Source organism: Canis aureus, chromosome 25 (genome assembly GCF_053574225.1).
Source record: "Canis aureus isolate CA01 chromosome 25, VMU_Caureus_v.1.0, whole genome shotgun sequence".
NCBI classification, from domain to species: Eukaryota; Metazoa; Chordata; class Mammalia; order Carnivora; family Canidae; genus Canis; species Canis aureus.
In genome coordinates, this window is record NC_135635.1 from 15,370,855 (window position 1) to 15,388,174 (window position 17,320).

Here is a 17,320-nt window from a genome sequence, read left to right on the forward strand (position 1 = left end):
ATTTTGTCAAATGCTTTCTCTGCATCTAATGAGAGGATCATATGGTTCTTGGTTTTTCTCTTGCTGATATGATGAATCACATTGATTGTTTTACGAGTGTTGAACCAGCCTTGTGTCCCGGGAATAAATCCTACTTGGTCATGGTGAATAATTTTCTTAATGTGCTGTTGGATCCTATTGGCCAGTATCTTGTTGAGAAATTTTGCATCCATGTTCATCAGGGATATTGGTCTATAATTCTCCTTTATGGTGGGGTCTTTGTCTGGTTTTGGAATTAAGGTGATGCTGGCCTCATAGAACGAATTGGGAAGTACTCCATCTCTTTCTATCTTTCCAAACAGCTTTAGTAGAATAGGTATGATTTCTTCTTTAAACGTTTGATAAAATTCCCCTGGGAAGCCATCTGGCCCTGGACTCTTGTGTCTTGGGAGGTTTTTGATGACTGCTTCAATTTCCTCCCTGGTTATTGGGCTGTTCAGGTTTTCTATTTCTTCCTGCTCCAGTTTTAGTAGTTTGTGGCTTTCCAGGAATGGGTCCATTTCTTCTAGATTGCCTAATTTATTGGCATATAGCTGTTCATAATATGTTTTTAAAATCGTTTGTATTTCCTTGGTGTTGGTAGTGATCTCTCCTTTCTCATTCATGATTTTATTAATTTGAGTCTTCTCTCTCTTCTTTTTAATAAGGCTGGCTAATGGTTTATCTATCTTATTAATTCTTTCAAAGAACCAACTCCTGCTTTTGTTGATCTGTTCCACAGTTCTTCTGGTCTCGATTTCATTGAGTTCTGTTCGAATCTTTATTAACTCTTCTTCTGCTGGGTGTAGGATCTATTTGCTGTTTTTTCTCTAGCTCCTTTATGTGTAAGGTTAGCTTTTGTATTTGAGTTCTTTCCAGTTTTTGGATGGATGCTTGTATTGCGATGTATTTCCCCCTTAAGACTGCTTTTGCTGCATCCCAAAGATTTTGAACGGTTGTATCTTCATTCTCATTAGTTTCCATGAATCTTTTTAATTCTCCCTTAATTTCCTGGTTGACCCTTTCATCTTTTAGCAAGATGGTCCTTAATCTCCATGTGTTTGAAGTCCTTCCAAACTTCTTGTTGTGATTTAGTTCTAATTTCAAGGCACTATGGTCTGAGAATATGCAGGGGACAATCCCAATCTTTTGGTATCGGTTCAGACCCGATTTGTGACCCAGTATGTGGTCTATTCTGGAGAAAGTTCCATGTGCACTTGAGAAGAATGTGTATTCAGTTGGGTTTGGATGTAAAGTTCTATAGATATCTGTGAAATCCATCTGGTCCAGTGTATCATTTAAAGCTCTTGTTTCTTTGGAAATGTTGTGCTTAGAAGACCTATCGAGTATAGAAAGCGCTAGATTGAAGTCACCAAGTATAAGTGTATTATTATCTAAGTATATCTTAACTTTGGTTATTAATTGATTGATATATTTAGCAGCTCCCACATTCGGGGCATATATATTGAGGATTGTTAAGTCTTCTTCTTGGATAGATCCTTTAAGTATGATATAGTGTCCCTCTTCATCTCTCACTACAGTCTTCGGGGTAAATTTTAGTTTATCTGATATAAGGATGGCTACCCCTGCTTTCTTTTGAGGACCATTCGAATGGTAAATGGTTCTCCAACCTTTTATTTTCAGGCTGTTGGTGTCCTTCTGTCTAAAATGAGTCTCTTGTAGACAGCAAATAGATGGGTCCTGCTTTTTTACCCAGTCTGAAACCCTGTGCCTTTTGATGGGGTCATTAAGCCCGTTCATGTTCAGAGTTACTATTGAAAGATATGAGTTTAGTGTCATCATGATATCTATTCAGTCCTTATTTTTGTGGATCGTTCCACTGGACTTCTTCTTAAAGGGGAATTTTAAGAGTCCCCCTTAAAATTTCTTGCAGAGCTGGTTTGGAGGTCACATATTCTTTCAGTTCCTGCCTGTCTTGGAAGCTCTTTATCTCTCCTTCCATTCTGAATGAGAGCCTTGATGGATAAAGTATTCTTGGTTGCATGTTCTTCTCATTTAGGACCCTGAATATATCCTGCCAGCCCTTTCTGGCCTGCCAGGTCTCTGTGGAGAGGTCTGCTGTTACCCTAATATTCCTCCCCATAAAAGTCAGGGATTTCTTGTCTCTTGCTGCTTTAAGGATCTTCTCCTTATCTTTGGAATTTGCAAGCTTCACTATTAAATGTCGAGGTGTTGAACAATTTTTATTGATTTGGGTGGGGGGAAGCTCTCTATTTCCTGGATCTGAATGCCTGTTTCTCTTCCCAGATTAGGAAAGTTTTCAGCTAGGATTTGTTCAAATACATATTCTGGTCCTTTGTCCCTTTCGGCGCCCTCGGGAACCCCAATTAAACGTAGGTTTTTCTTCCTGAGGATGTCCTTTATTTCCGTTAATCTATCCTCATGGTCTTTAATTGTTTGTCTCTTTTTTCCTCAGTTTCCCTCTTTGCCATCAACTTGTCTTCTATGTCACTCACTCGTTCTTCCACCTCGTTAACCCTCGCCGTTAGGACTTCTAGTTTGGATTGCATCTCATTCAATTGATTGATTTTCAATTTCTGCCTGATTGGATCTAAATTCTGCAGTCATGAAGTCTCTTGAGTCCTTTATGCTTTTTTCTAGAGCCACCAGTAGCTGTATAATAGTGCTTCTGAATTGGCTTTCTGACATTGAATTGTAATCCAGATTTTGTAACTCTGTGGGAGAGAGGACTGTTTCTGATTCTTTCTTTTGAGGTGAGGTTTTCTTTCTAGTCATTTTGCTCAGTGCAGAGTGGCCAAAAACAAGTTGTAGTGGGAAAAGGAGAAAAAGAGAGAGAAAGAAGGAAAGAAAAGAGAAAAAGAAAAAAGGAAGAAAAAAAGGAAAAAAAAGAAGAAAAAGAGAAAGAAAAAGAAAGGAAAAAAAGGGTGAGGGAAGCAAACAGAAATCAAAAAGCAAAAAAAAAAAAAAAAAAAAACCAAAACAAAACAAAACAAAAAAAGAAAAACACACCACGGGGGAGTATCTTCTGATTCTGTGTACTTTAAGTCCCTTGACTTCCCCTGGAACTTGTCCGTCTAGCTGGTCTTCTGGGGGAGGGGCCTGTTGTGCTGATTCTCAGGTGTTAGCAGTTGGGGAAGCTGCTGTGCCCCTGCCTGGTGTAGAGCTCAGTGGGGGCTGTTTACCCCGTGAGGCCCCAGGAGGAGCAGCCACAGTGGCTGCTCTGGAGCCCTGGATTCAGCCCCCGCAGTAGCTCCGGAGCTCTCCGTCTGCAGGGCCTGGAGGCTCCGGGGCGGGGCCGCTGATCTGCTCAGCTGGGGCAGGAGCGTCCTCGCTGTCCTGGGCCCTCCCGGCCTCTGCCTGTCCCGGGGGAGGCCGGATCCTGGGCTGTGTCCCGGCGCCCTGTGCTCTGGGGCCTGTGCTGTTGGATTCGCGCTCCCGCCCCGCAGCCGCCTCCGCGGAGCCGCCCCCGAGCCCCCCGAGCTGCTCCGGGTCCCGCCGTGCGCGCTGCAGCCCTTAGGGAGCTCGGCGCACTCTCCCGGGGCGCAGGTGTCTGTTAGTGTCCCCGGGAGCCCGAGGGCATCCCCGCCCTCCTGGGTCCTGCTCCACCTCCCCGCGAGCCCCTTTCCCCCGGGAAGGTTGGTGCAGCTCCTGCGTCTCCGGGACGGGGCTCTCCTGTCCTGGGGACACTCGCCCCGGCCTCAGCCCGGCTCCTCGCGGGGCCCCTCCCCCTTGGAGGCCTTTGTGTCTTTCTTTTTCCCCGTCTTCCTACCTTGATAGAAGCGCGAACTCTTCTCACTGTAGCATTCCAGGTGTTCTCTCTTTAATTCTCAGGCCGAATTCATAGATTTTCAGGATAATTTGAAGGTTTTCTAGGTAGTTTGGTGGGGACAGGTGATTTGGGGACCCTACTCTTCCGCCCTCTTGCCCCTCCTCTCTCTCAACTTCTTTGAAGCACAGGCTGTCAGATTACACACATTTAGAGATTTAGTATAGCAGCCTGTGTAAAAGGGCAGGCGCTCTTGGAGCCATACTTCCTAGGTTTGCAATGTATCAATCCCTCTACTTCAATTTCCTCATCAATAGAATGGGAATAGCATCAGCTTCAGTTATTATGAGGCTTAAATAAATTAGTCCATATTTAAGACTTAGACTAGTACCTAGCGCATATCAAGCGCTCCATTAATGTCACTGTTGCCATCACCTAGTGCTCAGTGGGATAATTGTGCTGAGCAGTTTCTGTTCACACCCCTTTATTCTGCGTGGAATGTTCAGTCTTTACCCATTCTCACCAAATACAGTCTCAGATGTAATTTTTCCCATGAAATATTTCAGTCAAATGTAATTTCTATTTCCAAGTAAACTCCCTCGCTTTAAATTCCACCTTAGTGATATTATGCTTTGCAATAGGTAGCCCCCAATTAAGAGGTGAGCTACTCTTGTCTGGAATAGGTTAGTCACTTTTGTTTTTGATACCATTCTTACATAAGGGATCTTCGAATAGTTGTTGGACTTAATTATAAATTTTATGATTTAGTATATTATTATATATATATATATATTTAAAAGCACTGAGGAGCAAACAAAAGCAGGCAGGAATTGGATTGGATAGGATTTGACAATTGGAAGAGTCCACTGGGTGAGAACCATGTTTATATGACTTTTTTCCGAGCCCAGAAAGCTGCAACATCACTGGCTTGAGGTGTGAGAGCACGGTGTTTAAGGTGGCTAAAAATGAAGAGAAATCCTGGAAAGGAAGGACATAAAAGAGGAACCACCAAACCCATGTATAAGTTGCTGGCTGACATATAAGCGGGGGAAACTCCAAGAAGCCCAGTGAAAGTCAGAACTGGACATCTAACAGAGCAGGGATCTCTTCTCCTCACCAAAATGTGGTATTTGAGTCCTGCCAAGGTAAAGGTTTTGGAAAAGCATTCCGGGCTTTCTAAAGACCTACACTAACAATGAAAACCAAACCTCTACAAGTTCAAGGTGATCATCCAGTAGTTTCACTGTCTTCCATTACTATGAGAATAAAAGGAAGATTATATACTTATCCGCAATAGTGATGGGCATTCATTCAGATGCTTACAAATTCTGTTCAGTTCCATTATTTCAAGACTAATAAAATTGTAAGATTTGGTGGGTGGTAAACAAAGAAAAATGGCTAGTAGCATAGAATGAATGAGCCACTGGTATCCAGTTTAGATTAGAAAATATGTTAAATAGACACAGTAAATTATTACAAAACATGAATTTATTTACAAGCAAAATGAAACTATGATATCTGAACAAACTTCTTAAAAAGGAAAACAAGTCTTTTATTCTTATAAATAGATGTACTTTAAAATCAGTGACATAAACCCACAATTTTAGAAGTAAAATAAGCTTCTCCATTTTACAGAACAGTTATCTAATAAAATATAAAACTTAAAAGCATCTACAACATTTGTAGGTTTTTTTCAAAAAAGGATTAAGCTTTTCCAGTCAAAATTTTAAAAAAATTCCAAAGTATATCATGTTTGACAATTTGCTTCCAAATGGGAGTCTCTTTAGAGAAACTAAGTAACAATTTTCAAACAACTATGCCCCTCCATTTGGTAGCTGGAATCATCTAATTAAAACAAAGGTCTTTACTTCAATGTAAATATGGCTAACACTCCAATCCTGATGGGTATTTTTTCCCCTCCCTTAAATTCATAAGTACGTACATATTTCACTCCGAGACACCATCACCAAAACAGAAATGGAGGATAACATGGCAGATGGAAGATTATCTGGCTCTGGAATAGCCGAAACTGGTGTGGGCCTCATATTCCTGACTTATAAAAACAGAGAGTATAATCATTCCTCATGCTTACTTCGAATTTTAAACTTTGCTATGAATTTGAAGATAGACTTGAATTTGAAGGTAGACTTCATGCTCTTCTCCCTCCCCCCCATCAATTGACAGCAGTTAACCTGGATTCTGGAGTCAGCCTGCCTACATATGAATCCCAGCTCAGCCAGTTATTTCGCAATCTTGGGAAAAATATTTAATCTCCCTTTACTCAGTTTCTTCATGTGTAGAGCAGATATATTAAAAACAGTACTGATCCCACAATGTTGTTATGATCCATAAAAAACGTGGGTAAAGCACTTACATCTGTGGCTAATACAACAATATAGGAGGTTTCAAATTTGTTACCATCATCATTCACTGAGTGTGGGAAAAGATCTTGTCTATGTCTTATGAAGTAAAGAATGCCATATGGGAAGATATATTAGGTTAAATCACCTAAGACATTATAAAACACAAAATTATAAAACACAAAAATGATTGCTTTTTATATTTACCTTAGCTTCATATAATTTAGAAAATACTGTGAATAACATTATAATAAATAGACATGGATGACTATAAATTACTTTGTAGTTCAAAACTTAAAACTATAAAAAAAGGTTTTAACTCAGATTAAGAAAGTTTAATTACCAGAACACTCAGAAATGTAGTACAATATCACCACCTAGTGGATACTGTATTTAAAAACATTTTATAGATCGTGCTTGCCCTATTTATCTTTAGGAGGAAAATCCTTTTCAAATAGAAGCACATTCTCTTCACTAATGTAAAGGGGATTTAAAAAAATAGAAAACAAATTTAAACTATATTAGCAGTAATCTTAAACACTATAGCTAAAAATACCTCCTACTAAGTTGTGTATCTCAAATTTACTTCTAAACAAGGTAGCAGAGTTAAAAGTACAATTTTTGTTCGGAAATTTAAAATATATTGAGGACAGCATGCAATTCACCAGAAATACTTCACCATGACTTCTCAATTAATGCAAAAAATATTAGTTGTAACAAACAATGAATTTCACATCACTGGGTTGTGAAGCATCTTAAAAAAAAACATTTTACACTACCTACTAATCTGAATCTCTTCTGAAGCATTCCTGATAAACAGAAATCTTGCCAATGAGTGGGGAAACTTGTTCTTTTCTGGATCCATTCCCAGCCAGAGACTAAGTAAGTAAAGAATGTATGTTTTGAATCAGTTGAAATCTGTTGGCCTTTGATATAAACTTTAGGGAATAAACAATAGTCCACTCCTTTTTCCAAATAATTACTCTTCAATTATCAGAGCTTATCAAGTTGTAGGATCTCTACTTCTCCAAGTTAAGCGTCCTGTATATTCGTTTAAAAGCCATTTATCTTACAACTGTTTGTGCACCTTTAAATAGCTGCTAGCATTTTAAAAAATGACTTCATTCAATACAAAAAAATAGTATGTCATGAATGTTCCGGCTAATGCAAAGTAAAGACAGAATACAAATTCTCTCTCCACATTTTACTTCTCTTAATGAAAAAATGAAAAACTTTCTCAGTGAGGCAGAGTATCAGTTAAAAACTCACAGGCTTGGGAGTCAGGCCAATCTATGTTCTTAAGTGACAGTGCAGACTTTGGGCAACTTGCCTGATCTGCCTTAACTTTATTTTCTCCAGCAGTCATATAAAAATATGAGTAGGATCAAATGAGATAATGTTTATAAATCAGCCAGAATAATGCCTAAACATTGTAGGTGCTCAAAAAAAGATAGCAATTATTAGTTACCATTAGTTTTCTTACCTCTCTTATTTTGTTATGTGCCCCCAACCCCAGTGGTTCAACTGAACTGTATCATTGTCAAGTTTCAGTCAGTGTGAAAAAAACAAAATACTTAATATTTATCTCCTCAGAAAAATACCGTATCTCTTTTTGTCTGATGGTGATGCACTGGGCTCAAATTAAATTAACATTAAATTTATCAAATGCCCAACTTTTAATAATCAAAATACACTACTGGATTTCTTCATTTTGGCAACACTTCTTACCCTAGAAATAATTTCCAAATGTTACAGAATTCAGCGTTAGATTATGGATAATGTTAAGAATTATATCATCTATCCATTTTTACTATAATTTTCTCAGCTATACAAGTTTTAATATATTGGAATTGTCTTATTGTCGTCATTTAGATACATAAAAAAATACTCTAGTAGTTAGATGCACCCTAACTAAAGTAACACAAATTATTCATGATTTTTGAAGTCTCTTCCCCCTTAAAAGTTTAATAAGCATCAGACATTTTACGGCTTATATTCTAATGGTTGAAAGTTACTTATTGTTCTTATTTAAATAAACAGCAATAATTTTGAAATCACATCTTATTATAATAACAACAAATAACATATTTACAAGTAGATACATGTATAAGTTTTAAACACTATGGTAAATAAAAAAAATTAAAACTAGGTCCGAAAATTTAGGCAGAAAAATGTTTAGAATGGCTTTCATTATGAAGCATGTGATTTATTTCCTAAAATTAGCTTATGGTTACATAGTATGTTTTTTCTAGGACTCACTTCATTCTATGCTAAAAACTTCATTCAGTATACATTTATTTGACATTTACTATATATTTACGAACTTTATGGATATATAACAGGGGCTGAATTATTTTTGAAATAAGGCTAGACACATGTCAGGCTAAAATAACTACAGTCAAGACAAATACTGTTCTCATTTGAAGTGAGGAGAAAAGATTAAACCACCAAGTGGCTTTATTGAATCTAACACCACAAATACAGAAATCCTAACTTTCATGTTAAATGCTTTTTCTACAAGCCCATGGTTCCTAAGTCATATTCAAATTTCCATTCAAAAAAGCTTTCTCATTTTATTTGCATTATATTTCTTTCTTGTTTCACTTAAGGAAATTCTAGTTGCCTCAAAGATAATAAATGCTCTCCAGCCTAATTAACATGAATTCTTTTTTATATCACATTTCACTTAAATGTTTACCAAAAATAACTGTCTACTATTTTGGGGGCATAATAAAAATGAGGATGGATCCCTTTTCCTCTCCTCTCCTATCTTCAGACAATTACAAAGAAAAAGAAAATGTCAAGCAAGTGGCAGTTAAATTCAAACTAGAAATACATGACATTAAGCTATTTATCTAATATAAATAAACTGCATTAAGCTACTTATATTAATGTACCTCATGAAAGACTAAGCATGTTCCAGAAATAGCTTTAAGAGGAGGAAGAGGCCAGACAGCTAACATAATTTCTCTTACCAAAATGACATTCTATGTTTAAGCTCAGGAACATTGTATTCCCAAATAATTTAAAAACACAGTCAGATACATAAAAAGATTTCTGGTATCCACTAAAAGAAAACATAAATAATACATGAGGAAACGCATAGCACACTGCAAGCTTACAAATGCCATATAAAGGAAATACTCTTTATCAATGGAATTTCATATAAGGTAGAAAAAGTTCAAAAAGTTTATTACAAGGCTTAAAAATTTATGGACTAAATCTTTTTATGATATTTTTAAAAATTATTCTACTTAAAAGACTTTAACAATAATTACTAGGTTCCACAGCTCTCCAACTTATCAATACTTTTTAATAATCATCTTTTAATCAAGAGATTCAATTACATTTAATTTTTTAAAGACTCATGTCAAAAGTATGTACTTAATTCTTGAAAAATATTCAAACCACAAATGCAACTTAGGATATTTCTAAAAGCTATGCTCCACAGCACCATTTAATTCACAGTATTCTTTTCTAAAATGTTGTGTTGTATTTTATATACTTTATAGAAAACATGGAAGATTAACCTGTTTCCCTCTGAGTGTGGATTTCCTCCAAACACTCTTAAAATAGCAAGAATTCAACACTTACAAATGAACTGGAACAATGATTCCCCCGTGGAGTGGAATGGTTTCCTCATGTTTGCCAGAATGGATTAGAGAGGAAGTTTTTGCTTCTCAGAAATATTCCTAACCACAAACGCCTTGTATTAATAATATCAGATCAAGAAGTTATGTATTTTGACTTCCTGAAACTCAGAGCTCCATTACAAAATAATAATTTCTTTGTTTCTTATCTAATTACCAAAGAAAAAAAAAGTAAAAATATCTGTCAACGATCAGTTACAACTTGAGAGTCAACCTACTTTTCTAACTACTGAACAGAGTACAAGACTGTCCTGTACTTATTACTCAAGACTATACCTATAATTTTCACCTGCACAATTTTATATTTGCAAATGCAGGATATTTTCCAAATCTATCCACTATTTAAAACCCAGAGAAAGCACAATCCAACACTGAAGACAAAGTAATTTTTTCACAGTTACTTTTAAGTTTACAAATGTAAAGTGAGATTAAAAGATAAATTTATTCACAGTTCTAAGTTTTTGCATGTCAAAGTTAAAACATGTCCAAATAATACTTTTCTGCAATGGAATGACACAAAATCAATACACGAAACAGTAGACACAGAATCCAAAGACACATAAAAAAACCCTATCTGAGCAGTTGCTTCCTAATCTACAAAAGAAAACTAGATCAAATGATTTCTAAACTTCCTTTCAATTCTAACTATTTTGGATAATGGAATCCAATACCAATTGCCTTTTCTTCTGTAATTATGTAGTATTATGTAAATTTACCTTTCAGTAAAGATATATTTTTATTTAAAATATCTCAGCAAAAAAATTATTTCCTACAAAATTTAAGAGGTTTATCCTAAAATATCCTTTGGTAACTTCAGTGGGTGAAAGGTATCCCACAAAAAAGATGTCTACCCAGAACCTGTAAATGTGCCCTCATTTGGTAAAAGGGTCTTTGTAGATTTAATTAAAGATCTCCATGTGAGACCCTCCTGGATTAGTCTAAACCCTAACCCAATGACATTGTCCTTATAAGAGAAAGAAGACCATGTGAAGACAGAGGCAGAGATTGGAGTGCTGCACTGTAAACCAAGGAACAGCAAGGACTGCACACAGCCACCAGCAGTTAAGATTCTCCCTCAAAGCCTCCATAAGTAACCAGCCTAGCCAACACTTTTAGACTTCTAGCCTCAAGGGCTATGAGAGACATTCTTTTAAGCTACCAAGTGTGTGGTTATCTGTTACGGCAGCCATAAAAAAACTAAAACAGTAATGTATTTCAGACAGAAAATCTCTTTTAAAAGGTACTATGATTGACACAATTTATCTTTGGCCATCATACATTTCATACCAAGAATTAATCAAAAGGGGGCACCTGGCTGGCACAGTCAGTACAGTGTGCCACTTTTTGATGTTGGGGTCATGAGTTCGAGCCCTACTTTAGGTATACAGATTACTTAAATAATATTAAAAACAATTAGTAGGACCTCTGGGTGGCTCGGTCAGTTAAGCACCCAATTCTTGATTTCAGTTCAGATCATCATCTCAGGGTTGTGAGACTAAGCCCCATGTTGAGCTCTGCGCTAGGGGTGGAGTCTGCTTAAAATTCTCTTTTCCTTTCCCCTGCCTTCCCCCCTCCTCCCCCTCCACTCACATGCTCTCTCTAAAAAAAAAAAAAAAAAAAAAAAAAAATTAAAATTAAATAAATAAAATAAAAATAAAGAATTAGTGAACGGGCTTGATCATTTCTAGACTTTTAACAAAAATCAACAACTTAATTACAAGATAAATCTAGATGAGCCTCTAATTTTTAACATTTACTATCAGTGAGCCTATTTTGTCTTATGATTAAAATTATATTTACTGAAATGTTAAGTAACTTTTCAATCAAGAATATTACCTGATGATTTGCAAATTTTTTCAAATACTTTGCCTGCTACTGCTTTCTAAAGACAATTAATAAATAAGTTTCAGTACCAAAAAGCTCAGTTTTCTTAAACTTGTACCTGTAAAATGTTTCCCAGCTTTCTGTATGGCCAGCAGTATCAAAGGGCTATCATGAAATAACTGTAAACAATTTCATTTTCCATTATTCAGGCTTATGGAGCAAGTTTTAAACTCTTCTCAGTTCTTAAACACTTCCTTGGATTTATTATATATGTTTATAACACATATATGTGATGCTTAAAACACAAAAAATCTGATGTGACCTGTGGATCACCACCGTGCCTAAAAGAAAGTCCATAATTTTTACCTGTTCAGTTGTTCATTGTGGAGATAGTCTAAATAAGAAGTCTATTTTTAGGATTCAAGATATCTCTGATGTTACCACATAAACCTCTGGATGTCCTGACTATTTGGCCACTGAAAAGTCTTGTTCAAGAAGATATAAAAAGTTAGGAAATTGACAACTGCATAGCAACCCAGTTCACAAACAAGTCTAGATATAGGAGGCAGAGGTATGTTAAGCCTATAAATAACATAAGGTAAAATGAAGTAACGAAATTCTAGCAGTTTCTGAGGTACTGTAACAGTAAACAAGCAAATAAAAAACATTAAATTCCAGAAAATCGACTTTGATTTCAGCGAGTCAGCTATACTCCAGCCAGCAAATATATATACTGGAACTAACAAGTATTTCACAATTTCGTACCTCTGAAAAACTCTTTTCCATACATAGAATGTATAATGTCTATTATCTGCAAGCAAGTATTTATGAGCATAAGTAAATTTCCAAACTAAAAAAAGAGAGACCAAGGTAATCACAAAAAACTGAATTCTACGTTTCCAAACTAAGGAAAGAAAAGCCCGAATTTTGCTAGGAGACAGTAGGTGAGGAAAGGAAAAAAAGAGAGTAAAAGAGAAAAAGTAGAAGAGTTGAGGAAAATGTAGACAGGCTTCATGACTACTTCGATCGCCAATAACAATCCCACCATTAACAACTACAAAAACACAAAATAGAAACACTAGAAGGATGTAGGGCCAAGTCAAAAGGAAAAGCATACTCAAGTTCTTAAAGGACATGGAATAAACCAAAAGAAACTGAAGAATTTTCCTGAACTCTGAAAATGGTCCTTTAATAGGGGGAAGCCTCTCTTCCTTTTTCTTTTGTAGCTCAGTTTTCCAGGCTTCAGTTAGTTTTTGTGCAATGACGTTTCCTGCGCAGAAGACAGCCCAGATGATATTAGTTTGACGAAACATGAAGCCACAAAATCCAAGCAAAGCTGAAGTTTTATGATTTCCATAAAGACACATCAAATAGGCAAAAAGAGTAAAAAACATGGATCCTGCTTCTGTATAATAAAGGAAGTTAAAAAAATAGAGTGTGGGAAATACTGCTAATGTTAATGTTGATAAGATTCTCTGGACACTTGAGGCAGCCTAAGGGGAAGAGAAAACACATGTAAAATTATTTTCATGATAAAATAAATATGCCATTTCTGCTAAGAGAGATTTATTAAAAAAACAAAAACTGTCTGAATCTTAAGTAAAATTATCCAATATTAATCTTATTTCTAGCTTTGCAAAAATACAATATACATTTTAAGGACACTTTCTGGTCCCTTTTAGTTGTATCTATCAGTTTGGAAGCCATGAAGACAATACATGTTTACGTCAAAGCCTCTATGTCCTGAAATACTTTGAGTTATTCAGCAAATAGAGTTAAGGGAGTTATCGTGTGAAAGACACTGAACTCAATTCTGTAAGGAACATGTTGATGAATGGCACATAGGGCACATGGTTTCACTTCCTTGAACTTAAGTCTTAGGGCCTCCAATCAGCATTTATTTAACCATCATCAATTCCTTTTAAAGACAACCCCTTGAAAACTCTACTTTAGAGAAAATATAACTATGTATATAGCATTTATACTACCCATATATACTATACCCAATGATCTTACTGTTTCATGATGAACTTACTGGGTTCTTCCTGAAAACAGTGGGCCCAGTCTAAAGCTAAATATCTTATTTTGGCGTTTCTCACTATTTCAGATTTTGAAAGCATTCTTACCTTCCGAAATTTTATCCTTCATTTAATCTAAATCACCAAATCAAACCATGCCACTCTCTTGGTTAAAACTATAAGACTGGGCAGCCCGGGTGGCTCAACGTTTTAGCACCGCCTTCAGTCAGGGCCTGATCCTGGGGACCCAGGATCAAGTCCCATGTCGAGCTCCCTGCGTGGCGCCTGCTTCTCCCTCTGCCTGTGTCTCTGCCTCTCTCTCTCTCTGTGTCTCTCATGAATAAATAAATAATCTTAAAAAATAAAAATAAAATAAAAATAATTTAAAAAAACTATAAGGCTGTCCATCACTGACTAGATAAAGTCCAAAATCCTTTCCATGACACATAAGGACATTCATGACTTCACCTCTATCTACTTGTCCAGCCTCACATCTTATACTTTATAATCCTGTGATCCCAAATAGAAATTCCCTCTGCATCTTGTTGCTCAACTCTTTTCTACCTTTGTTTATGATTTTTCTCCTATCAAGATTCATTTCCCACCCTATAGACCTGTCTGTTCATCAAGATTCAGGTCAGGGACCATCTTTTCTGCGAAGTCTTACCCAATGACACTTATACATCTTCCTGTCAGGCTGCAAAATAAGTGCTCCTCTACTCCTTCTCTGTCCTCGTAACATCTTACGTCTATCTCCCTCTCATGATTACACTATTGAAATCATTTGAGTTAAAAATAATTATTGTAATTACTATTTATTGAGTCCTTACTGTTCTAGTGGGCATTGTTCTAAGCACCTTCCATTTATTAAGCTCCTGTACAGTCCTATGATACAGACCTGTATTATTTCCATTTAACAGATGAAGATATGGGGCAGCCCGGGTGGCTCAGTGGTTTAGCACCGCCTTTAGCCCAGGGTGTGATCCTGGAGACCTGGGATCGAGTCCCATGTCGGGCTCCCTGCATGGAGCCTGCTTCTCTCTCTGCCTGTCTCTCTCTCTCTCTCTCTCTCTCTCTGTGTGTGTGTATATCATGAATAAATAAATAAAATCTTAAAAAAAAAAAAAAAAAAAAACAGATGAAGATATGGAGTCACTAAGAGTAACCTGCTGAAAGTAACACAACTTGTAAATGGACAGAATTCATAGCTGGGCAAGCCACCTCAAAATTCCTGGGTTAAATATAGGTATTTCTGTCTTCCCTAATGAAAATAAAAGTTTGGTTAAAAAAAAAAAAGGCCTTATTTATTTCTGTAGTCTCAGTACTTGGCACATGTAATAAGCACAATAAACATTTACTGAACTCGTCTGATTTTCAAATATTTCTTTTAGGTTTTTACAAATAAATAAGTCATTCAAGTATTTAAATACAAATTCCTCCTAAAATGGGGGGTGGTGAGGGGCTTGCTTTTTTTCTTTTTTTTATATAAATTCATTTTTCATTGATGTTCAATTTGCCAACATATAGAATGACACCCAGTGCTCATCCCGTCAAGTGGGGCTTGCTTTTTTATCTTAAAAAAATATATACACACACTAAGTGTTGAAGAAACTTTTCACCAGATCTCATAAAACCAAACTGTCAAAATTGTGGACCTGACTATGTATAAACTTGCAATAAATTATTTTGGAAACATACCTTGTGCCTGGGTTGTACCTTGCGGAAAAGCAAATACAGTAAATAGAAGTTGCCTACACTGAAGAGAAGATTGACAAATCTGAGCATTCCGATGGAGCAGACCACGTGTTCAGACCATCCAAAGATCCAGCTGGCGGGTTTGACCACTCCAACTGACAGCAGATATAGGCCAGGTAGCGTCGTAATCATGGGATCCCACTTAAAAAAAAGGAAAGGCCAACAATGAAGCAAGAGCAAGATGAAATACAGACAGGCCCCACAAGGGGGTCAAGTTCGAAAACACCTCGACCAACAACCAGACATTTTGGGGGCGTTATTCTGCTACACGGTGGTTGGAGAAGTACTCAGCACATCAAAGGTCTCCTCTAAAGAAAAGTTCTGCGTCCATTTCGCCTCTGTACCTGTTTTGTTGCAGAGGCAGCTGGAGCCAGTAGACAACAATCCTCCGTCTTCGATTCCAACACCTGCCCTTCCAAGACCCTGTATTTTGGAGATTAAACTCCCCCAAACGTCCCAGTTTTAGACTGTTGGGAAATATTGGCTGGAACTCTGATGGTTTTGGAGAAAAGGAAGATTATTTTTATTTTATTTTATTTTATTTTATTTATTTTATTTTATTATTTTATTTTGAGAAAGAAGCAGTCAGAGAGATCAAATCACAGGTTCTATGATGATAGGTAACCTCTACTGAGCCAAGAATCACCCCGAATCCTCTGTACTTAACCCCGCAAAACGTCCTACGGGACATCCCGTTAGAACAGTCGTTCGCAAATGAGTAACCAGAAATTAATCAAAATTAATTCCCTGGGTCGCAGGTCCTCGTAAACACGCAAAGGCCTAATAAAATCAGGCCTTCAACTACAGACTTTATACTTCCCACCACGATTCGACATCGCCTTCCCGGAAGAGTACAGGTGATACTAGTACCTCTGCTTTATTTTTTGATCTCTTACATTTACGTAGCCAGTGATATATTCAAACGTGATGCCGTTTCCCCGGGCCCCAGTCTATCCAATTAAGAGGAAAAAGTCCCTGTAAACACCCAGGACGGAGTTAATGTCACTTGCCACTCCTTGATGGCTGAATGTCCTCCTAACATCTTACATCTATCTCACAATTTACACCACTTAAATCATTTGAGTTAAAAACAATTATTATAATTACTATTGAGTCCGTACGGCTCTAGTGGGCATTGTTCTAAGCACCTCCCATTTATTAAGCTCCCCCCCCCGCCCGCTCCCCCGAAATAGACCCTGAGGCCCTTGACCAGGGCACTCCAGCGATGCTTTCGGACATTTCCAAGCGGTGGCCCGATGCCTCTCGTCTGGGGACCGGGCACGAAAGCCTGGGAGAGGTCACTCTCCCATCGCCTGCCGAGGACAGGGACACCGACTGGGTACCTGGGTTGTACCCTGCGGTAAAGCAGATCGTTTCCCAGGAGTCCATCTCCCGGAGCAGGAGCTCCTGGGGCACAGGTGCGCTCCTGTTCGCTCCCTAGGTGGGCAGGCACGGGAACGAACGGATTGCCCACTTCCCTTCGTCTTTCCGAGCTGAAAGGCTAGAGCGGAGGGACCAAAGGACAAGGGTGGAAGGAAGAAGTGCTGGGTGGGGACAGGTCGCGCGCCCCACCTGCGAGAGGGAGAAGTGGCCCTCACAGTAGCGCTGCGCCTGCGGCAGGTGGAAGATCTCGTCCATGTAGGGCTCTCGCAGCGCCCGGCTGAAGGCGGAGAAGAGGAGACAGGACACCAGAAAGGTGCAGCTCAGGGCAGCCGAAAAGTAGTAGCCCTCGAGCTGCGCCATGCCCGTCCCCATAGCCACCGCGCCGGAACCGCGCCCCGGAAAACCTGCTCGGGGCTCCCCGAGCCCGCAGAGCCGAGCTGGAAACTCGGGCTCGAAATGGGCGCGCAAGGCGGGACTGGCCGGACGGGACTGAGCATAGCCGGAAAGCAAAGGATGCTGGGAGAGCGCGGACCTTCCCCCTCCCCGCCCCCCCAGCGAACTTCC

The 17,320-nt window shown here is 38.2% G+C and overlaps 1 protein-coding gene across 1 annotated transcript; it reads right to left on the bottom strand.

The window, feature by feature from the left end:
* Positions 1 to 5,236: 5,236 nt before the first annotated feature.
* LOC144297006 (dol-P-Glc:Glc(2)Man(9)GlcNAc(2)-PP-Dol alpha-1,2-glucosyltransferase) lies at positions 5,237 to 17,272 on the bottom strand. The gene is made up of 3 exons (XM_077870494.1): positions 16,946 to 17,272; positions 15,317 to 15,514; positions 5,237 to 13,093 (listed from the first exon to the last, which is right to left on the bottom strand). The coding sequence occupies exons 1-3, from the start codon at positions 17,126 to 17,128 to the stop codon at positions 12,038 to 12,040; spliced, it is 1,437 nt and encodes a 478-aa protein (XP_077726620.1). The 5' UTR covers positions 17,129 to 17,272; the 3' UTR covers positions 5,237 to 12,037.
* Between the last annotated feature and the right edge of the window lie 48 nt (positions 17,273 to 17,320).

Excerpts from the sequence above, each read along its gene's own strand:
- LOC144297006 (XM_077870494.1), bottom strand. The coding sequence starts at position 17,128 with ATGGGGACGGGCATGGCGCAGCTCGAGGGCTACTACTTTTCGGCTGCC. Across the intron at positions 15,515-16,945 it reads GCCACTTCTCCCTCTCGCAG|TGGGATCCCATGATTACGAC; the intron begins GTGGGGCGCGCG and ends CTTTTTTTTAAG. Across the intron at positions 13,094-15,316 it reads AGGTACAACCCAGGCACAAG|GCTGCCTCAAGTGTCCAGAG; the intron begins GTATGTTTCCAA and ends TCTTCCCCTTAG.